The following is a 24177-nucleotide window of genomic DNA, read 5'->3' as shown; positions in this document are numbered from 1 at the left end:
AATTCATTCAAACGAATTAGTAATTTGTTGAAATGATTTACTAATTCATTCAAACGAGTTACTAATTAATTCAAACGAGTTACTAATTAATTCAAACGAGTTACTAATTAATTCAAACAAGTTAATAATTTGTTCAAATGAGTTACTAATTCATTCAAACGAGTTACTAATTTGATCAAACGAGTTACTAGTTTGTTCAAATGAGTTACTAGTTCGTTCAGATGAGTTGCCAATTCATTCAAATGAGTTGCTAATTCTTTCAAACAAACTGATAATTCATTCAAACGAGTTACTAGTTTGTTCAAATGAGTTACTAGTTCGTTCAGATGAGTTGCCAATTCATTCAAACGAGTTACTAATTAATTCAAACAAACTGATAATTCATTCAAACGAGTTGCTAATTTGTTCAAATGAGTTACTAATTCATTCAAACGAATTAGTAATTTGTTCAAAGGAGTTAATAATTCCATCCACCTATCCATCCATTTTCCAACCCGCTGAATCCGAACACAGGGTCACGGGGGTCTGCTGGAGCCAATCCCAGCCAACACAGGGCACAAGGCAGGGAACCAATCCTGGGCAGGGTGCCAACCCACCGCAGAGTTAATAATTCATTCAAATGAATTGACAATTCATTCAAATGAGTTACTAATTCGATCAAACGAGTTATTAATTTGATCAAACGAGTTACTAATTTGTTCAAACGAGTTACTAATCCATTCAAATGAGTTACTAGTTCATTCAGATGAGTTAATAATTCATTCAAACAAGTTACTAATTTGTCTGAATGACTTAACAATTCATTCAAATGGATTTTTCTTTCCTGAAACCCACGGGGCTCCGTACATTTTGGTTTTCCTGTTTTTATCCCATTTACTTCACAATCTGTTTAAGTTGGAAGATGTGAGTAACACACGTGACAAGGTGAACCCGACATGGTTCCGGTCACTAGCTCCTGTCTCTACTGTAGAAATAACCGAGACTGGGATTGTGTGTCATTGGCTTTCAGCACTGCCTCAAATGTCTAGCCCCACCCCATCCAGCAGCCTGCAGTTGGGAGTTCCGGAACTGAGAATAATTGAGAATAGACTGCATCATCACATTCTGCCCTGCCCCAACTAAATGAGCCCCACCCTGTTCTGTGGGCTGCTTGGGAATTATTGCACCAGCGGCACAAATATCAAGAGTGAGGAAAGCCTGTATTTTATGCAAATGACTAAGGCTACACCTGCATTACTACATTTCCATTTTAAAACAAATGAGCTGTCCACATTAGTCTTTTTCACATTGTTCACAAAAGTAGCTCCATGCACACTAAAACATAAAGTATATAATGTAGATGTTCGCCTGCATTGGGCAAGCACACGTTGGCAGAAAAATCCTTAAAGGGATGTTTGACACCACGGCGTTGGGTAAATTATTTGCCTTATGAAGATGTATGCAGCATTCAAACTGTCCAAAACCTAATTTTGATGTGTACAGCTAAGCCACATAACTTATGCCATTGAAAGCAACTCTTCTTTGTCCAGTATGTTAGAATATGGATTTCTTCAATGTAGGATGACCAATGAGGGAACAGGACATTGCAATGAGCAGGATAAAATCGGGAGAGGGCTACGTAATAAGCACAAACAAAACTGTGGAAAAAAACAAGACTGGGAATGTGTGTCATTGACTTCCAGCCCCGCCCCAAATGTTTAGCCCCACCCCATTCTGCTATGGGGAGTATCCAAACTCTGCATCTGCTCTGAGCATAAGTAACACAACTGGCACATCGGAAAGCAACTCTTCTATGTCTGCAATTTTGGAATAGGGTTTTCTTCAGTGAGGGACAAACAGTCAGGGAATGGGACTCTGTAAAGACAAACAAAATCAGCATTTGTTCATGTTTATTACATAGCCAGTTGTGGAAGGACTACGTAATAAGTACAAACAAAAGTAGCCTCTTTCTTTCTGTGGAAATAACCAAAAAAGTGATTGTGTGTCATCAACTTCCAGCCCCGCCCCAAATGTTTAGCCCCACCCCATTCCTCAGGTTTCCATGGAGAGTATCTGAACTCCACAATCTGCTCTGAGCATAACAAAGCAACACAACAAGCACTACGGAGAGCAGCTCTTCTATGTCCGCTGTGATGGAATAAGGTTGTCTTCAATGAAAGAAGAATAATCAGAAAATAGAAATTTGTACAGACGAACAAAATCAGCATTTGTTCATGTTTATCACGTAGCCAGATTTGGATGGGCTACCTAATAAGCACAAACAAAAGTAGCCTCTTCCTTTCTGTGGAAATGACCAAAAAAGTGATTATGTGTCATCGACTTCCTGCCCCGCCTCAAATGTTTAACCCCACCCCATTCATCATGCTGTCACGGGGAATGTCTGAATACTGCAGTCTGCTCTGAGCATAACAAAGAAACACAAAAAGCACCACAGAAAGTAAATCTTCTATGTCTGTTATGAAGAAATGGCAAATAATCAGAGGATGGGACATTCTCAAATGCAAGGTCCATTTGGGGAAGGGCTACATAATAAGCACGAACAAAACTAGCCTCTTCCTTACTGTGGAAATAACCAAGACTGCGACTGTATGTCAATGGATTTCCAGACCCGCCCCAAATGTTTAGCTCCGCCCCAGTCATCAGGCTACCACGGGGAGTGTCTGCCCTGAGCATAACTGAGACTGGGACAGCGCATCATCAATATTAGGCCCCACCCCAAACAAGTAGCTCCACCCAGCTCTGTGGGCTGCTACGGATATATAGAGTGTTAGCACTAGCAGCGCTCATTTGAAGAGTGGCAAGAGAAGCCTGCCATTCGCACAAGTGACTATGACTATATCCTCATTACTACATTTTCATTCTAATACCCATAAGCTGTCCACATTAGGGTTTTTCACGTCATCCACACTTCAACAACCGAAAACGCATGTGATATACGGTAGACTCTGGCCAGCACTTAGCATTCACGAACTGGCAGAAAAGTCCCCAATGGGAGGTGACCGAAAACTAGGAAAAGTAAGGGAGGTGAAGTAGGGATGATCTCAAAACATACTCAAGTACACTATCAAAGTATGTCTGATTCATTACTAGACAACACAGCACTCGTCCTTTCTTCCAGTCATGGCAGTGACCTATTCTGGCCACCCCCTGCCACTCTCCTGATTTAGTTTAATATAAAGAAAAGGAAGCTGGACAAGAAGGATGATGACAAAATCAGCAGCTGGGCCACTGCCAGTTTATTATTTGACATCACAAACAGACCGCAAAAGCAAACAGAGGAGAAAACGAACGAGACGCCCATCTGCCGTCTTTTGGCCGCTAAGGACGCGGGGATGTCGGAAAATGAAAGCCAAAAACCAAAGCTAGCTGGGTTCTGGACAGTAACTGTATGACGGTAGTCTCCCACCCACCCAACTCCCCCACTTATGTGTAGCCCACCAGCCGGGGAGTGCTGGGGAAGCTCTTACGGATGCCCATACATTTTTCTTGGTCAATGAAGAGGGAGTTGGCCTTGACGGCAAGGTCATGCTCGAGGGACACTTTGGTGTTGACCAACATTTGAAGTGTGTTCTCTGCCTCCTGCAGTCGGAGCTTCAGGTTCTGAATGGTGTCATTAATCTCACGGACCTCATTAACTAGCCTGGGAATGAAAGGACAAGGAGTGGAATTAGGAGCAGAACCAAAAACCCTCATGCCGGACTAACTGGACTGAAGAGTGCCACTGGAGCACCCCGACCACAGCCAGACGTACCGAAGGTGGGCAGAGTCCCTGCACAACTCCATGTTGGGTCTTCTGGTGCGCTCATCCAGCCGGGTCTGGGCCACCTTCAAAGGGCTCTCCTTGTCACGGATGGACTTCTTCAGGGCCTCAATGAGCATTTCAGTTTGGAAGATCTCCTGCAGAGTCTGTAAGTCAAGGTGGTATAAAAATTTAACATCAGTTGTGCATTTATGCAGTCACATGCCAAACATAAGGAAGCTCTGATGGAATCCATTTGGCATGGGTGGCATAGCCTGGTGGCGAAGACACGACAAAAAACCTTTAATTGTGCTGGAATCCAGGCACTTCCAGTGCATTGAAAAGGGTGAAGACTCCATTGAGAAATGTAGTTAGTTTTGTTAAAGTTCATTCTATTTTCTAATAAATCTCATTTTCTAACTTGACTCCCGCTCATATATGACTCAGTATATTCACTTCAAGCACTGATCTGCATATACATTCACATCTGGGGACTGCCAAATTACTCAAAATACTTTACTTGAGTTAACAGTGTAAGGAAATTAATAAACGTCTACAAATGATAATAACACATACTCAGATTTTACATTTTGCTTTGCACCCTCCCACCCTCTAGGGGGCGCTAGCTCCCTGGTTGGAATAAATTCTTTTGTTGTTGCGGTGTCTTAAGTAACCCGAAACAATATAGATATAATATTAAAAGGTGATACCCCACCCATAGTGATACGGGAAGCCATGAAAAGAACTTTGTGTAGAGTCTGCCATTTCTGTCGCTGCGCCATCCGTCCATCGGCTTCCCGTCTTTTATGCTGCGTAAATCGTCATTAAGTTATTTTCTCTTATGTGATTTCTTACCGCCGTATCACTACGGGAGGGGTATTGCCTTTTAATATTATATCTATATAGTTTCGGGTTACTTAAGACGCCGCAATTACAAAAGAACTTATTCCAACCAGGGAGCTAGTGCCCCCCAGGGGAAAACAAATGGCATAGTCGGCAGGATTGTGGCTAAATTAATAACCGTATCATATTTATAATGTATTATATATATAAAAAATACGCTTCTGATAATGACAGCATGGAAGGTCTTGTCAGATACTGAGTATATCAGGATGGTCGCGTGCACTGTCATGGACTCCCATGGCCGAGTTATACTGCCTGGTCCTAACTGGAATGGGAATCGTGTGAAAGTGCAAGAGGCGGTCCTCGGAACATGGGCAACAGTGCATGGGCAAAAATACAGATAGCTGCCGATGAATTGTGGTAGTTTCTGCTAATCGCATTATGAGGGTTGGACTTAAAAGTCCAAAGTATCATTATAAAATGTGGGAATGAATAAAAACAAAAAAATATTCCAACCAGGGAGCTAGCGCCCCCTAGCAAAAAACAAGGGTCCCCTGATACCGAAAACATTGATATCTCGATGATGGGTGTGTGTCTGTCTGTGTGTCACAGTTTCTTGAGGATGGTCCAGTTTTCCTTCTGATCATCCGTTTCAGACCCAAAGAAGACACTGTCCTGTAGAGTTGTGGTTTGCAATGACCATCGACGAAAGACAAGCCAATAGGAAAATGCAGGAACTGATCTAATGCTGAAATATTTTACTCATTGTATATAGCACTTTCCAGAGTAAGTGGCTCCAGTGATCTAATAATGCTTTTATTACTTATTATTTGGCTGATGCCTTCATCCAAGGTGACTTACAACATCTGAGATGTGATTGGTTTCATTTGTTTTGTTTTCCCAAGTGCAGCCCAGGCAGGCCAAGTGACTTGCTTATGGTCACATGGTGTCAGAGGTGGGATCTCAACCCACAACCTCAGGGTTTGAAGCCCAAAGCCTTGACCACTGTACCATACTGCCTGACAATAGATAGATAGATAGATAGATAGATAGATAGATAGATAGATAGATAGATAGATAGATAGATAGATAGATAGATAGATAGATAGATAGATAGATAGATAGATAGATAGATAGATAGATAGATAGATAGATAGATAGATAGATAGATACTTTATTAATCCCAAGGGGAAATTCACATAGAGAACAATGTAGAAGTTGTAGTGGACTCGACATGTTCAACTGCCAGACAGTGTTCAGAAGCCATTGAGAAGGCAAACAGAATGTCAGGTTATATAGCGCCTTGATGAGTGGAGTACAAGTCACAGGAGATTCTGCTCAAGCTTTATAACACACTGGTGAGGCCTCTTCTGGGGGTCATGTGTGCAGTTTTGTTCTCCAGGCTACAAAAAGGATCTAGCAGGACTAGAAAAGGTCCAGAGAAGAGCAACAAGGCTGATTAGAGGGCTACAGGGGATGAGTGATGAGGAAAGATTAAAAGAGCTGAGCCTTCAGGAGATGAAGAGGAGACCTGACAGAAGGGTTTAAAATGATGAAGGAAATTAGTCCAGTGGATCGAGACTTTGCGTTCTTCAAGAACACGGGGACACGGTTGGAAACTTGTGAAGGGTAAATTTCGCACAAACATTAGGAGGTTTTTCTTGACACAAAGAACGATAGACACTTGGAATAAGCAACCAAGTAGTGTGGTAGACAGTAGGACTTTAGGGACTTTCAAAACTCGACTTGATGTTATTTTAGTGGATAGGACTGGCAAGCTTAATTGGGCTGAATGGCCCGTTCTCGTCCAGAGTGTTCTAATGTTCTAATAACCTTAGCCATTACAATTACAAATATTGTGGATAGAAAAGCACTTAGTTAGTTACAAAGTGTGTGGGGAACAGCCCAGACACAGACAGGTAGACATGATTTAAAGTCATTACACACACACAACCCAGTGCCACAGCACCAATCACCCTCAGTCCAGGCCCTCAAAACAATGCCTTGTCTCTCTTCTGGTCCACCTCCACACCTCTCCTCCGAGCTCCGTCCTCTTCCTCCCTCGAATGGAGGGAGGTGACCCCTTTTATAATCACCCGGATGTGCTCCAGGTGCTTCCCAGCAATCTTCCACCGGCACTCCCCAGTTCCTGCTGCGCACCCGGAAGCACTCTGGGTGTCCCCGCTTCTCTTCCCCCCAGCACTTCCGGGTGTGGCAGAAGTGCTGAGGCCCAGGGCTCCAAAGGCATTGGGGCGCCCCCTGGCGGTGACCACGAGCCCCTACAGGGTTGCGCTTCAAAGCTCTGTACCTGTGGTCCCCAAAGGTACCAGGGCGGGAAGGCATAAGCCCTCTTCTGGTCCTCCGGGGCATCCCAGCTGGGGCATCCTGGCTGGGTCGCCCCCCCCCCCCAGCCACCTGTGACAAGTGATATATCCGATAAAATGACGTCACTATAACTGACAGCCATTGTCTTACCAGACGAAGCTGGGTAACATAACTAGTTGCCAAAAAAATAAATGAAATGTTAATCTCAGAACGGACTCATTTTGTGACATTCAGCGCTTTGCCTAATCTTCTATAACATCTAATGGAGAAATAATGAAAAAAAAAAAAGAATTTATTGCACAGCTGACCCGTTATCTGTGTCATCTTTGGGGGGTCCACATCCAATCAGACTGCTAGACCCCGCCATGAATATTTTTTCTTGATAATGTAAAAATACCCTTAACATACTAAATGTGCATATTAGTAGATTCATGGAGACTAGGATAGACGACTATCGAGTGTGTGCTACCGATTTTCATACGCAGCCTTGAAAGTTCGCGGTTGTCTTCATTATTCTTAAAAGGAAGATGTTGTGAACAACCGCGACTCTTCCAGGAGCTGACCACCCAGCCGAACTGGGCAATGGTGGAAGAAGGGCCAAAGTGACCAAAAGCATCAGCAGCACAACTGTATAGAGATGGGAGAACTTTTGAAAATAAAAAAATATCACTACGACACTCCACTGAAGTGGGCTTTACGAAAGAGTGGCCAGATTGAAGTCTGACATAAGGAAGCCTGCTTAGAGTAAGAAAAGGGGCCCTTAAAGGACCCCCAGACTGTGAGAAACAAGATTCCCTGGTCTGATGAAACCATCATGTCTGGAGGAAACCTCATCATCTGTGCAAAACCATTCCAGCAGTGAAGTGTGGTGGTGGCAGCATCACGCTGTGAGGTTAGGGACGGGGACACTAGACAGGACTGAGGGAACAGCTGACTGGAGCAAAGCATAGAGATATCCTTAATGAAGATCTGCTCCAGAGGGCTAACCAAAGGGTCAAAGACCCTCAGCACAAAGGAAAGACAACACAGGAGTGGCTTTGGGAATGTTCGTGAGTCTGGACTTGACCCCAAATGGACATCTCTGCAGGGACCACAATGTCGCTGTGCTCTGATGGTCCCCATCCAACGTGATAGATCTTGAGAGGACGGCAGAACACCCCGAATCCAAGTGACGTCAAACCCAAGAAGGCTAGAATGGCTAACAAAGGGGCTTCGATGAAGTGCTGTGAAAAGGGGTCTGAATGCGAGAGTCAATTAGTTTCTAATTTTGAATACATTTGCACAAATATCCAAAATCCTGTTTCACTTTGTCGTTCTGGGGTTGTTGAGTTTTGCTTGATGAGGGGGGGAAAACAATGAACTTAAATGATTTTAGCACAAGGCTGCAGTATACAGTGCATCCGGAAAGTATTCACAGCGCATCACTTTTTCCACATTTTGTTATGTTACAGCCTTATTCCAAAATGGATTAAATTCATTTTTTTTCCCAGAATTCTACAAACAACACCCCATAATGACAACATGAAAAAAGTTTACTTGAGATTTTTGCAAATTTATTAAAAATAAAAAAACTGAGATAGCACACGTACATAAGTATTCACAGCCTTTGCCGTGAAGCTCGAAATTGAGCTCAGGTGCATCCTGTTTCCCCTGATCATCCTTGAGATGTTTCTGCAGCTTCATTGGAGTCCACCTGTGGTAAATTCAGTTGACTGGACCTGATTTGGAAAGGCACACACCTGTCTATATAAGGTCCCACAGTTGACAGTTCATGTCAGAGCACAAACCAAGCATGAAGTCAAAGGAATTGTCTGTAGACCTCTGAGATAGGATTGTCTCGAGGCACAAATCTGGGGAAGGTTACAGAAACATTTCTGTTGCTTTGAAGGTCCCAATGAGCACAGTGGCCTCCATCATCCGTAAGTGGAAGAAGTTCGAAACCACCAGGACGCTTCCTAGAGCTGGCCAGTCATCTAAACTGAGCGATCGGGGGAGAAGAGCCTTAGTCAGGGAGGTGACCAAGAACCCGATGGTCACTCTGTCAGAGCTCCAGAGGTCCTCTGTGGAGAGAGGAGAACCTTCCAGAAGGACAACCATCTCTGCAGCAATCCACCAATCAGGCCTGTATGGTAGAGTGGCCAGACGGAAGCCACTCCTTAGTAAAAGGCACATGGCAGCCCACCCGGAGTTTGCCAAAAGGCACCTGAAGGTCTCTCAGACCATGAGAAAGAAAATTCTCTGGTCTGATGAGACAAAGATTGAACTCTTTGATGTGAATGCCAGGCGTCACGTTTGGAGGAAACCAGGCACCGCTCATCACCAGGCCAATACCATCCCTACAGTGAAGCATGATGGTGGCAGCATCATACTGTGGGGATGTTTCTCAGCAGCAGGGACTGGGAGACTGGTCAGGATAAAGGGAAAGATGACTGCAGCAATGTACAGAGACATCCTGGATGAAAACCTGCTCCAGAGCGCTCTTGACCTCAGACTGGGGCGACGGTTCATCTTTCAGCAGGACAACGACCCTAAGCAAACAGCCAAGATATCAAAGGAGTGGCTTCAGGACAACTCTGTGAATGTCCTTGAGTGGCCCAGCCAGAGCCCAGACTTGAATCCGATTGAACATCTCTGGAGAGATCTTAAAATGGCTGTGCACCGACGCTTCCCATCCAACCTGATGGAGCTTGAGAGGTGCTGCAAAGAGGAATGGGCGAAACTGGCCAAGGATAGGTGTGCCAAGCTTGTGGCATCATATTCAACAAGACTTGAGGCTGGAATTGCTGCCAAAGGTGCATCGACAAAGTATTGAGCAAAGGCTGTGAATACTTATGGACATGGGATTTGTCAGTTTTTTTATTTTTAATAAATTTGCAAAAACCTCAAGTAAACTTTTTTCACGTTGTCATTATGGGGTGTTGTGTGTAGAATTCTGAGGAAAAAAATGAATTTAATCCATTTTGGAATAAGGCTGTAACATAACAAAATGTGGAAAAAGTGATGCGCTGTGAATACTTTCTGGATGCACTGTAACAATGTGAAAAAAAGTGAGGGTGTCTGAATGCTTAGTGTTCAACGTGGACCCCAGATACATTAAAAAAAGCCCTTCAAATGTGTTAAATGGAAAATGTAATAAAAGCAGGAGTAAATAAAATGTACATACACATGTCACATCTCGATATTGTCATGAACTTACTTTTGTTACAGCCACCTTTCCACATTCAGCGATGCCTAGAAATGCCCTCCATGGCACACTGGGTGACAATGCGCCGGAGGAGGCAGGTCTTTAAAGGCTCATTACCTAAATAAATGTTATGTTACCTATCTGCTGCACTTTCTGGCAGCGGGTGCCAGCTTGTGCTGTTCACTAAATGATGTCTGACTAATTGAATGCTTGGCACAGAAGAAAGCTACAGCCGCCGAGACACATTAGGAAGAAGACTCTGTCCCGCTGGAGAATAAACTCCCCCTAATTAAGGATATAAAGAACATTTATGGGATCCTCACAATGAGACAGGGGTTGGCACGGTGGCGCAGTGGTAGCGCTGCTGAGTTGGACTAAGGATACTCGGGTTTGCTTCCTAGGTGCGTGGAGTTTGCATGTTCTCCCCGTGTCTGGCTCACCGTCCAAATAAATGTAAGTTGGATAAATTGGCAGTGCTAAATTGGCCCTGGTGTGTGTGTGTGTTCAATGGACTGGTGCCCTATGCAGGTTTTTTTCCTGCCTTACGCCCTATGTTAGCTGGGATGGGCTCCAGCACCCCCTACGACCCTGGTCTGGATTGAGTGGGTTAGAAAATGACATGACAATGACAGGGAGAAATGCAAATGGGGGGCAGCACAGACATCACTTCAATGACAAAACTCCAAACAGATGAAGAAGAGCTCTGCCACCTGTCACAGGTAACACTAAGAGGCCTCTGAATGCTTTAAACCTGGACCAGAGCAGTTCAGGAACAAACAGCTTTAATTAAGTATAGCACCTTTCATCGTAAAAAGTAAGACATTATTTCTTTTCATCTTATATACTGTTTTTCTATAAGTGGCACATGATCATGTCGTCCTTCTTTCTGTATTTTTTAAGTTAGAGTAAAGGCAGTAATTTGCTGAGGGTTGTGCAAGTCAGGGGACACTGAATAAGCAGCCTTGCGCCTGACAATTCTTAGCCACTAGGGGGCAACACTGCCTACATGGGAATACAGGCAAACCAGCATAACTGTAAAGCATGTTTCTGTGGTCCTTGAAAAAAAAGGAACTTAAGGAAATGGGACGTCCTGAGGCCTTTTATAAGTACAGGGGTATTTACCTGTTTACTCGTCAAACGAAGCACAGAAATGTCTTAGGGTCATATGGTGAGAAAGTGGTGGGGGAAAAGCTGGCAGCCCTATGTTAAACAGTCCTTAGAGACTAGGAGACCACCCTGCCTACAGTAAAATAAGAGGTAAGGAATACTTAATTCAAAAGTGATATCACCTTAATAAAAGGACAAGTTTGTGAGTGTGTGACTGGAGCTGTGTCTCTGGTTATATGGCATCTATGCTAATGTTCATGACGCGTCCAGGGCCGGCTCTACCATACAGGCAAACTGCACTATATACTGTATAATATACTGTACTGCAAAGTTTTTAGGGGCCAGCATTTAGTTATCTGAGTGATTGCATGCTGAAATCACGAAGAGGGAATTTATGATAGATTGATTGAGCGTCTGCATGCCCTCCCTCTCCATTAAACAATTGATTTGAGTGTCCGTTCATCAAAATCCTTACTAGGAGATAATACCCCCCATGCCCCCCCCCCCCCCCCCCCCCCCACAGCCCCGATTGATAAAAGGTATCTGTTTGTGCCAAAATTTGTCAAGAGGGACACCCCCCCTACCCCACCCCCAAATTCAGATCTTCAAAATGACACTCGTGGAAAACCTCAAAGTGGATTACCACACCCCTTCACACTGCGACCCACAATTCTGTGCACAGTAATTGGCTTCAAGACTCCGTGATTTGGGTGCAACATTTTCACTTTTGCCTAAGGCAGCCCGAAAACCAGCCAGCCCTGGGTGCGTCATCTGTTGGAATGAAATATGCAATGCATTTTTATTACTACAGTTTTTTTTAAATAATGCGCCATTTGTTAGAATGAAAAATGCTGTGCACAGTAATTGGCTTCAAGACTCCATGATTTGGGTGCAACATTTTCACTTTTGCCTAAGGCAGCCCAAAAAAACAGCTAGCCCTGGGTGCGTCATCTCTTGGAATGAAATATGCAATGCATTTTTATTACTATAGTTTTTTTAAATAATGCGCCATTTGTTAGAATGAAAAATGCTGTGCACAGTAATTGGCTTCAAGACTCCGTGATTTGGGTGCAACATTTTCACTGTTGCCTAAGGCAGCCCAAAAACCAGCCAGCCCTGGGTGTGTCATCTGTTGGAATGAAATATGCAATGCATTTTATTACTACAGTTTTTTTTAAATAATACGCCATTTGTTAGAATGAAAAACACAGTGCACTTTATTACTACAAATGTTTTTGATGCACCATTTGTTAAAATGAAAAATGCAATCCATTTGATTACTACATGCATTACAAAATAAATTCCAATAGATGATTCACTGAAATTATTATATCATTTCAAACCTTCTTAGACTTGCCAAGCCTGGTCTGGTTTTGTTCTTACAATTACAACTCCACTGTATTGAATCTCTGCCAATTTGTAGACCACTGATTTTCCAAACTGGATTGTAATTAACCAAAATCTAAGCCTTTGACCTTCCAGCAGTGTCCATGTTAATGACAATGCCAACCTGGCAGCCACATTGCCCATATAAAAATGTTACTTTTTACAGGAGCAAAGGAAGGTTAAGAAAATAACTTAGAATTGCATGGCTGGACCAGGCTAAATGGATGCCCATATAACACCTGGCTGCGGCAGGTAGATTGGACCACGTTTCTGCCTGCCTTTGCCAACTGGGATCCTGAGCTGTTTTGTCATGTAGTAGGTGTGGCAATGCGCTGTACCAGTGCATGATACCCCAACCTGACCTAACCTGACCTGCACGGTGTGAAAATAGTGGCGATTGAACTGGCAGTCTTGAGCTTGTCCACCTTTGACCACTAGAGGGACACGTTGAGAAGATAAGGACACAAGCAAACAAACTTTACCTGATGTGAGAGAAACGGAAGTTTCCAGGGAATTTCTTAGAGTCAAACTGGGAGGTACGGGTGTGCACCAAACCACCAAGCTTGAGATTAACAGTCCTTAGAAACGTTGGGGGCACACTGCCTGCCTAAGACATTCATATCATACAGGAGCAAAGAAAGTTGAGGAAAATAGCTTAAGGTTATAAAGGTGGCTAGGATTGTGCTGGTAACCTTAAGCATTACCCATTGGGGCCATATAAGGGTCTATGTAAGGGGTAGAGAGACCATTTGTAGTGGTAACACAGTCAGATTTAGGGAATATCATAAGGTGATGCAGTGTGAAAATGATGGGCTGTCGGGGTATCCTTGTTCTGAATACGTCCAAAGCGCTGGGCCACACTGCCTGCCTTTATTCATAAGCAGGAGCTGATCTCCTAGATGTGATTCTAGTCCATCTCAGGCCCACCTAATGCACCCATTGTGTCAAACACACAAAACAAAATGACATGGGGAGAGAAAAGAGCTTGCAAACATCATGGAGAGGTTGGTCACTTCATCAGAAAATTGAACTGGGCTCTACTCCCCCTATTTCTAAGCTCTGCAGCACAATCTGAGTCCATCACATCAGCCTGAACAGAACTGCATGAACTATGGAAGGGTCCATACAGACCAGCACAGATATTCATTCCTATCTGCTAGAGACCTGTCCCCTTATATGACAAAGCTTCCTTACCTTGGCCAAGTGGACCTGCAGTTTGTTCTTGGTGTCCGCTGTCTCCGATAAGCGGTTGGCAAACGACACGTTGACCGTGTTGAACTGGCTCCACATCTCGTTGGAGGTCACGTTCAGCAGGTTCTCAATGTCGTTGCGAAGCTTGGCAGATGCTGCGCGCTCACTCTGGGACAGCAATATATTGTCATCCGTGAACTTGGCCCATGACTCTGGCAAAGAGCTTCTGCATTGGAGAGTAAATGAGGGGAGAAGATCTTAAAATCTCACTGAAGGGGATATCTCTGGAACAGTTTCTCTCAGTTTCACTGACGTGACACCATGATCCATGAAGGTCCTCAAGGCATGTGATTCAATGGCTGAAGAATTTTCTTAGGGTGAGTTCCCAACCTCTCAACTGCTCATGAAATGAATTTGAGACCCAGGGATTACACAGGTAGTCCTCCTTTAGCTCAAACAGGTGAGCGTTCTGAGTTGGTGGCCCTAAGTTCACAGCCAGCCTCTCTGTATGAGGACATGATAAAGAAAGAAGTGAGACTTTGGACAATTGGGTGACAGACCCTAGTGCTCATACTGAATAAAAAAGGGCAGTGATTCTCTTTTTTGAGAAGTCATCACTGTTTCTTCAGTCATCCTGAACTCAAGGAGGACATTCATGGACCTGGAAGTCCTGACCCCAACCTTTCTAGGCCTTTCCTTACTTGATTTCGAAAGTCTCTACTCCTCGGTGGTAACTGATGCCATCGGAAGCATTTCTCAGTTGGTGGCACTTGTCGTCGATACGGTGAGCCATTAGCTTGTCATTCATGTCCTTCTCAAGTTCATGCTGGGCTGCCCGGTTGGACCTGAAACATCAAGAAGCTTCTGAAAAAAAAATTTCTATTCAGTACACAGAAGGTCTGTTCTGACCTGACCTTCTTAATGACCTGATAGACAGGAGAGTGAGGGCACCATTTTAAAATGTGGTAAACATCAGTGGGAATGGTGGTATCTTCACATACATCCATCCACCCATTTTGAAATCAATCCTCTAAAAGAGGTTAATGGAGGTGGCAAGTAGAAGTCTATCCAGGTGTTTATGGGTGCAGTGTAGGAACCGACCCCATTATGGGGCACACACCCAAAGTGTTCAATTTTTTTTGGTGGTCAATTAACCTGATATTAACTTTTTTGGGATGTGGAGAAAGATACACGAGAAGTACATGTAAACAGACAGTGGTCCTATTAGGATCTGAATCTAGGAGCACCAGCGCAGCATCATGCCACCCACTTCCAATTATCTGAATAAACGGCACCCTGTGAATCGTAGCATCTGTGGAGTTTGAACAAGGCGCCTTTGATGAACAGGAAGGTGAAACCTTGGCTTGGCTTTCTTTGAGGTCTTCCTCCAAGGTGGCTCTAGGGCACCATATGGCTACCTGAAGTCCAGGATGAGCACCGGGCCTAATGTTCACTGGAAATGTCAGGCTGCACAGCTGGCAGTGCTATTTTAAAATTGTACTCTTAGTGATTTGTGCAGCACCATGGTGCAAGGCACTACATTAGACAAATAAAGGCTCAAGTATTGTCCAAATTAGGGTTAGAATGTTTTGGGAAGCACATCCTCTCTCCACTTTCTTTTCCAGATTCTGTCCTGACGTCTGTTACCAACTTAATGTTAGTGGAGACTAAACTACCAACAAAAAACAGGCACATTCTTATTAAGTAAAATTTAAAAAACAATAAAAATACACAAATGACACCAATGATCCCATCAAACGTATGCCGTAACAGCTTTAACCTCAGGCTTGCATGAAGCCATTTTATATCAGCACTTTGTCTTTAGCCCCACTCTGTGCTGCTTTCACAGTCATTTGCCTTACGCAAGCTGGGAGTTGGCGCGGTCAAGGTGGCGTCTCATTCTTTCTTGACAGGATTTGATGGTTTCAACCTCCTGTTTAGAAAAAAAAAGAAAAAAAGACATTCACAGGCATAAAAAAAGAAACAATGAGGAACATGAGAGCAACAGCGGCATGCAGTAATAAAATGACATACAGGGGAGACGGGGGGGCAATGGCTCAAAAACACAAAAAGGAACGTCTGTAGGATAACTCAGTGTTATCATTAAATTACATTTGTGCAACTGTTTCTGAACGTGCATTTAAACTTTACACAGGGATATCTGTCCCAGCAGCAATGGGTGCAAACAGCAGACGGAACCCAAAACATCACCTGGCACATTCACAGTTTAGAGAGAGGGAGAGAGCCAGCTAACTGGCACAGCTCTGCACTCAGCTGAATTCATAATGTGCATGTGTGTGTGTATCATCTATCTATCTATCTATCTATATGCTGTCAAATGAACAAACCACACGCCGTGGCACAAAGTTAGAAGTCTTCGCCTCTAGCGCTGACGTCTGAGGTTCGATTCCCGAGAGGGAGTGCAGTGAGTGTGTACGCCTGATAAGCCCAGAATTAGGGCAAAACACGTGTTGCGTACTCTTTGCATTATTTGACAGTAAAACTATTTCAACCATACTATGATCTGCTTCTCGCAACTGAAAGAGGGCACAGTGGTGGATGTTAGCCGACTTGCTGACCAACCACAAGCGTTACCTGGTAGATAACCACCCATACAATCAGATTGTGATTCAGACTACAAATGGCGTGAATATATATATATATATATATATATATATATAGTGTGGCAAATGGCTGGGGGCGGTACCCAGCAGGGACGCCTGGAACAACCGCAAGAGGGATTATGCCTCCTCCGGACTACAAGGGGGCAGCTGCCCTGGTTGGTATGGGGACCACGGGAACAAAGCATGGAAGCTCAACCCTAAAGGGGCCCAGGGTCACCACCAGGGGGTGCCTGGATGCCTGAAGAGCCCTGGATGTCAGCACTTCCATCACACCCAGAGGAGCTGGAAAAGGATTACCAGGGAGTGCTTCCGGGTGCTCAGCCAACACTTCCACCACATCAGGAAGTGCCGGCAGAAGTTCATCAGGAGGCACCTGGAGCACGTCCGGGTGAACATAAAACAGGCTGCCTCCCTCCATTCGTCAGCTGGAGTTGGGTGGAAGAGGACAGAGCTCGGAGGAGAGGAGTGGAGGAGGTCAGGAAGAGAGGCATTGAAGAAGGAGGCCTAGACTAAGGGTGATTGGTGCAGGGGCACTGGGTTGTGTGCAGTACTGTAAATAGCAAAATGTATGATAAATGTGTGTGTGGTGTTGAACCATTGGTGTCTGCCTTTCTGTGTCTGGGCTGCTCTCCATAATATATATATATCTATATATATAAAATCCCTATGTGCGTCCAGGTGTCCGTGTGTGGGTATCTTCTGGTGAAGTGCGCATGCGCGGGGCACGGTGCTATGCGCGATATTACTGTCAGAGAAAGTTAGAGGCGTTTTACGGAAATACAAACCAGTATTACTGCGAGAGGAAATTAAAGGTACACAATACAGTGACGCATATTACAACCACATACAAGCCAGTATTACTGTCAGAGGAGATTAAAGGCATATTACCGAAGCGCACGCCTGTATTACCGCCAGAGAAAATTAAAGGTATATTACGGACGTACAAGCCAGCGGACATACAAGACGGTATCCTTCAATAAGGGCGCGCACAAAAAGGCGAGCCTCAAAAGGACGACCTCAATTGGGCGCAGTGAATAAAGGCGCGCGTAAATAAAGATCTGCACCTGTCGCTCTTCACATATTCCAGAGCCATTTGAACTAAATTATCTACGCGCCCTTATTGAATAGAGCCGTACAAGACAGTATTACTGTCACAGAAAATTAAAGACACACAGTACACGACGGCAGCCCACGAAGAACGGTCAGCTCAGCAAGTAAACATCAACAAAAGAAAGGCTGAAAGAAAGAAAAATACGACCAACAAAAAGAATGAGGTCAAAGTCCCTTGCCATTTAATATAGACTGTTCCTACTAATGTTTATGCACTACTGTTCTAGCGCCCGTTATTGTAACGGGCTAAATGACTAGTATATATATATATATCCATCCATCCATCCATCCATTATCCAACCCGCTATATCCTAACTACAGGGTCACGGGGGTCTGCTGGACCCAATCCCAGCCAACACAGGGTGCAAGGCAGGAAACAAACCCAGGGCAGGGTGCCAGCCCACTGCAGACATATATATATAGTAATAGACGGCCAGGAACCCTGCACCGCCGAGATACCTGGAGGAAGGAGAGCGGCACTTCTCTTCCCTGGGCACCTGGACGGTCCTTAATCCCTGGAGGACAGCGCTTCCGGGACACAAGGAAGTGCTGACAGACCAGGGATGGTGTACGCCCGGAGTGCTCCCAGGTGCAAGGGTAGCATTTCCGCCACACTGGGGGGCACCTGGAGCATTATAAAAGGGGCCACCTCACTCCATTCAGGGAGCCGGAGTCGGGTGGAAGAGGACAGAGCTTGCGAGACAGAAGTGGAGGAGGCCCGGAAGAACAAGGACTGAGCTAAACATGTAAATAGTTATTGTAAATAGTGGAATAAACGTGTGTGTGTTTGAACATCTCGAGTCATGTCTGTCTGTGGCCGGGCTAGCTCTTACAATATATATATATATATATATATATATATATATATAATATATACATACATATATATACACCCACAAGATATCGATGTTTAAATGGTTACAAAACATCTATACACAGTACATTTAGGATAACAGAGTGGTGCTGTGGTCAGGATATGCCAGAATTGCCGACTGCTGTTGTTGATTTCCTGGCAGGTCCTTCCATGTCAATTCACACAACTGTAAATTGTTGGCGTGTCAAGTTTAGGGATTGCTTGATGACTTTTCTGTGCCGTCACGCTCGCCCCCATTTCTGACAGCCAATAACACACTTTTTGTCAAGGTATTAAAACATGAGACATCAGACAGATGAGCTCATCTTCACAGATGGCACTTCAGAAACATTTAAAGTGATGCATTTTACTACAACAAATGTTTGTGATGCGCCTTCTGTTGGAATGAAAAATGCAATGGATTTTATTACTGCATGCATTGTAAAATGCATTCAAATAGCTGATGCCCTTCAAACATTAATGCTGAGGTCAATATCGATCACTTAGATTTTAAACTGTTCTAGTCTGTTAGCACAGCTAGTACAATATAGTATAATAGACAGATTTTTATTTGCCTTTTGCACAGATATACTTAGGAAATCTTACTATTACCAATATAATACAGAGTGGAGCAGGGAAATGTGAAATTTTTAATTAACGTTCAATGCATGAATAGACACATTACAAAATACTTTTAATGCGGAAATGTAAAGTACAGGATATGCAATTCATGATGGTAATCAATATTCATTCAATATTCATTGTATGTTTGTTGTCCATTTCTCTGTACACATTCTGACAGCCCGCATTGCTCGACGTAACTTGTCAAGAGGAATGTCAGAGATTTCAATCTTCCTTTTTAGTTCAGCAATGGTTGCAGGCCTTGTGCGGTACACTTGGCTTTTAGAATAAAAATCACAAACAGTGAGATCCGGGGATCTCTGAGAAAGGCCATGGAATGTCACCATTACATGAAATGATGCACCTTCCAAGCAATCGCCGAATAGCTGCCATCGATTATCGGGCAGGCAGTACGTGAAGTGGCTCCACCTGGGGACTTCTTTTTTTTATGGCTGAATCCGTTTCTTCGAAATTATGCACCCATGTTGTCATCGCATGAGCAAACGGGACACGATCACGACATCCTAAGTGGTAATGAAGCCGAAATTCCCTTTGCGCAGTCGTCACACTGTCACCATTCTTAAAAAAGGCGTTCACAGCAAACCCTCAGGGCGCACCACTCCACCGCTCCATTATAGCTAATGGCAAGGGGTCTAAACGAGGTCACATTTGTCCCAAACAACTGCCAGGTTACCAACACCTAGTTCTGAAATTTCCCTTTTCCCTGTGCCACCCTGTATAATATAATATAATATAATATAATATAATATAATATAATATAATATAATATAATATAATATAATATAATCCATCCATTATCCAACCCGCTATATCCCAACTACAGGGTCACAGGGGTCTGCTGGAGCCAATCCCAGCCAACACAGGATGCAAGGCAGGAACAAACCCTGGGCAAGGCGCCAGCCCACCACAGGGCACACACACACACCAAGCACACACTAGGGACAATTTCAGATTGCCAATGCACCTAACCTGCATGTCTTTGGACTGTGGGAGGAAACCCACGCAGACATGAGGAGAACATACAAACTCCACACAGGGAGGACCGGGAAGTTAACCCGGGTCTCCTTACTGCCAGGCAGCAGCCCTACCACTGCACCACCGTGCCGCCCTCTATTCAACTTATATTATTATTATTATTTATGTCTAACTTGCTTAGGCCTGAACAGGGTTGCGAGTGGTGCTGGAGCCAATCCCAGCCATCATTGGGGTGCAAGGCAGGAACAAATCCTGGGCATCGTGCCAGCCCACTGCAGGGCACACACACACACACACACACACACACACACACACGCACACATACCCACACACCAAGCACACACTAGGGACAATTTTGGATCGCCAATGCACCCAACCTGCATGTCTTTGGACTGTGGGAGGAAATCCACGCAGACAAGGGGAGAACATGCAAACTCCACTCAGGGAGGACCCGGGAAGTGAACCCAAGTCTCCTTACTGCCAGGCAGCAGCACTACCACTGCACCACCGTGCCTCCCCATAATATAATATAATATAATATAATATAATATAATATAATATAATATAATATAATATAATATAATATAATATAATATAATATCCATCCATCCATTTTCCAACCCACTGAATCTGAACACAGGGTCACGGGGGTCTGCTGGAGCCAATCCCAGCCAACACAGGGCACAAGGCAGGAACCAATCCCGGGCAGGGTGCCAACCCACCGCAGGACACACACAAACACTCCCACACACACACACGGGCCAATTTAGAATCGCCAATCCACCTAACCTGCATGTCTTTGGACTGTGGGAGGAAACCCACGTAGACTAGGGGAGAACATGCAAACTCCACACAGGGAGGACCTGGGAAGCAAACCCAGGTCTCCTAACTGCGCCACTGTGCTGTCCCATAATATAATATAATATAATATAATATAATATAATATAATATAATATAATATAATATAATATAATATAATATAATATAATATAATATAATATAATATAATATAATATATGGCTCGCTGAGGTGGTGTGTCCAATTCCCAGTCCTTCCCATGTCTGTTCAGGGTTGTGGTGGTTGCCTTCGTGTCCAGACTTTCTGTTTCTCATTCCTACTGTTTTATGTAACTTTTAATTAATAACTGTTATTTATTCTTTTACTCATTCTTTTATCTATTTTTGCTTTCTTTTTGCACACTCAGTGCGTGCTCCTAACCTTAGTGCCTCTGTTTCGCTGTTACACCTTCAGCTCCTTTCACGCCTAAATTCTGTAAGTAAACGTCGCAGTTGCTCGTATCACAGGTTTCAGGGCACATTGGCCATGTTTTTGGTTTAAAGCTGATGTTCGGTGTGCCACTCCCTTCACTCCTTCTGCGTGTATGGCTTTATTTTGGTCTCAGTTAGGAGGTCAGAGGATGTCAACTATTTTCTTTATTTAGGCGACAGCAATGCGTTTATAGTCCTTGTTGCTGGGAGGCTCAGGTGGACACGCCAGCGGCTACAGTTTCCTAATAATCTCAGCGTACGAGTGCTGCAACAGTACTCCATGTGGTGTTGACCTTTCAGGCTATACAGGGTATAATGTGGGGACAAAGTGGGTGACACGTCACCTTAGTGGGGGTGCCTATCGTGTGAGTTTTGTTTGACTTTCCTTTGGGGACTTCACCCTCCAAAAACACAATGCTGCCAGCCACTTGGCCTGGCTGTACCACTCAGAGTTGGCTCCCAGCTTTTGTTCTGTACTGTTGAGATCGGCCTTGGTTCTCTACAGCTTTAATCAGCAAAGAGCACATTCAAGACACTTGGCGGAATTTACTTTTGATCTCAGAGGCTTGTGGGATATCTAAATGAAGCATAACATTTAATGGCCTGACTTCACTGTAAAGCATGGCTGTGGCTCATTGTCTTGGGTCAGATAAATAACACAAATGCCGGAGTGTTCACCTGTAGGAGATTCTTCTCAACTTCGTCGTGCACCAGGTCAATGGACATCCTCTTCTCCCTGTAGTACAGGCATTCCTGGGCCACCTGTGAAAATGACATTGCGTTAGACATCCATTCAAGACGGCTGTCATGATGAGCTCTCAGTTCTGAGTCCATCCTGAAGTGCTGACCACTAACAGAACTTCAATATTCACTGTTACTGATTTCACCATCAAACTGAAAAGTTAATAGGCTTAAAATAAGAGGAAACCAGACATGAGGTGACAAAGGCTAAAGTGGTTGGTAAAGGACTGCCAAAATAAAAATGGGCACCACACTGGCATGACTGTGGGATTTCAAGGTGGATCAACAGGTCAATAAACCATATAGAAGTACAGAGGGGGCCACAGAAATCAAAAATTCCAGGTGCAGCATTGGGCCATCCCAGTTCTTGCTTTATTTCCTCAAGCTGCTTTGTCACAGTAGGAAGAGATTGCAGGGAAAATTAAAACGTCTCCCTTACAGTAAATCAGCACTGTTGCAGATCGTTGGTGTTAGAAGCCTCAGAATTAGTTCAATGGAGGTCACCTACCTGGGGTTTCACTTCATTGCAGCAGAAATGGACTGAATGTTGGAGGCACAACTTGCAGGGAGTCAGTAACAATAACAACAACAACATTTATTTATATAGCACATTTTCATGCAAAAAGTAGCTCAAAGTGCTTGTAAGACGGGCTAACCAACACGATGAGGTCAGAAAAACACTCCGAGTAAAAGCACAAGTCAGGGGATGGAGCATGGAAAATACATGATGGACTCAGTATACACTGGAGTCCAAATAATTCAGTTAGTGAGCAACATGGCAGAGCTGTATATCTGCTAGAGAAGACCATCCACAAATCCTAAGCAATGGTGCAAGAAGAAGAGGGAGGCCATCAAGAGACCTCGGAGAATTCTGAAGGAGCTGCAAGCATCATGAACAATGCTGCACATCCTCCCTCTGACACACTAACACTGAGAACATTCAGCCGACTAATTACTCAGCAGAAGTGTGTCAAGAAACGTGACTGGGGCTCAGTTTTAGTCATTCTGGTGCATATGTGATGGGGACTTCCTGTTTGTCATAAAAATATAATATTAGGTATTTATTATTGACATTTAGTAAAATCTATCTATCTATCCATCTATCTATCAAATCCTGCCAAATACGCTAAATTATCTATCTATCTATCTATCTATCTATCTATCTATCTATCTATCTATCTATCTATCTATCTATCAAATCCTGCCAACTACACTAAATTATCTAACTATCTAATATTATGTATTATTATTGACATTTAGTAAAACCTATCTATCTATCTATCAAATCCTGCCAAATACGCTAAATTATCTATCTATCTATCTATCTATCTATCTATCTATCTATCTATCTATCTATCTATCTATCTATCTATCTATCTATCTATCTATCTATCTATCTATCAAATCCTGCCAACTACACTAAATTATCTAACTATCTAATATTATGTATTATTATTGACATTTAGTAAAACCTATCTATCTATCTATCAAATCCTGCCAACTACACTAAATTATCTATCTATCTATCTATCTATCTATCTATCTAATATGTATTATTATTGACATTTAGTAAAATCTATCTATCTGTCTATCTATGTAATCCTGCCAACTATGCTAACAGGGACGTTCTTAGGCATACGCGAACTACGCATCCGCATAGGGCCCTGACTTACAATTTTTTTTTTTTTTTGTCGGGCTGTGGGCCTGGTGCCCCTGTCATGCCCCTGGCACTGAAGCCATCTGTGCCAGCCCCAGGAAATTCAGTTCAGTGCATCTCTTAGTCTTATTAACAATGGTAATTTATTATCCAAAGTGCAATCTTCACCTAAATCCCTAATAATATTGTCACGCCGTCATTACTTTGCCAAATGCACTATAGCAACCATTAATTTTAGAGATTCGTTTCGGATTCATTCAGAGAGATTCCCATAAAATCATGAAATATCCCTATATTACCGGCCTTTACCAGATCCAGAACAAAATCAATATTTTACCACTCTGCATACACACAAGCGTACATGTAGGCCTACTGGTCATCTAAGGCCTTTTCTGGATGTTTTATTAGAATACCTTCCTGAGCTCCGGGAGGGCTCCGCCCTTCTTGAACCCCCCACCTCCCCCGATCTGGGGCCTGCACATTTCTGAACCATGTAGGGCCCCCAAACTGCTAAGAACGGCCCTGACGCTAA

The 24177-nt window shown here is 43.7% G+C and overlaps 1 protein-coding gene across 1 annotated transcript in view; it reads right to left on the bottom strand.

Moving 5' to 3' along the window:
* Positions 1-3202: 3202 nt before the first annotated feature.
* The window catches only part of tekt3 (tektin 3), a 36721-nt gene continuing 15746 nt past the window's right edge, over positions 3203-24177 (bottom strand). Inside the window, exons 3-8 of the mRNA XM_028792893.2 lie at positions 21926-22009; positions 15638-15708; positions 14477-14620; positions 13779-14001; positions 3752-3906; positions 3203-3640 (exon numbers count right to left, since the gene is read on the bottom strand). Coding sequence (XP_028648726.1) covers positions 3424-3640; positions 3752-3906; positions 13779-14001; positions 14477-14620; positions 15638-15708; positions 21926-22009 — 894 coding nt within the window. The 3' untranslated portion in view covers positions 3203-3423. The remainder of the gene's footprint in view (positions 3641-3751; positions 3907-13778; positions 14002-14476; positions 14621-15637; positions 15709-21925; positions 22010-24177) is intronic.

This window comes from Erpetoichthys calabaricus, chromosome 14 (genome assembly GCF_900747795.2).
Source record: "Erpetoichthys calabaricus chromosome 14, fErpCal1.3, whole genome shotgun sequence".
In the NCBI taxonomy this organism is placed as follows: Eukaryota; Metazoa; Chordata; class Cladistia; order Polypteriformes; family Polypteridae; genus Erpetoichthys; species Erpetoichthys calabaricus.
This window is presented reverse-complemented; position numbering and strand designations above follow the sequence as displayed.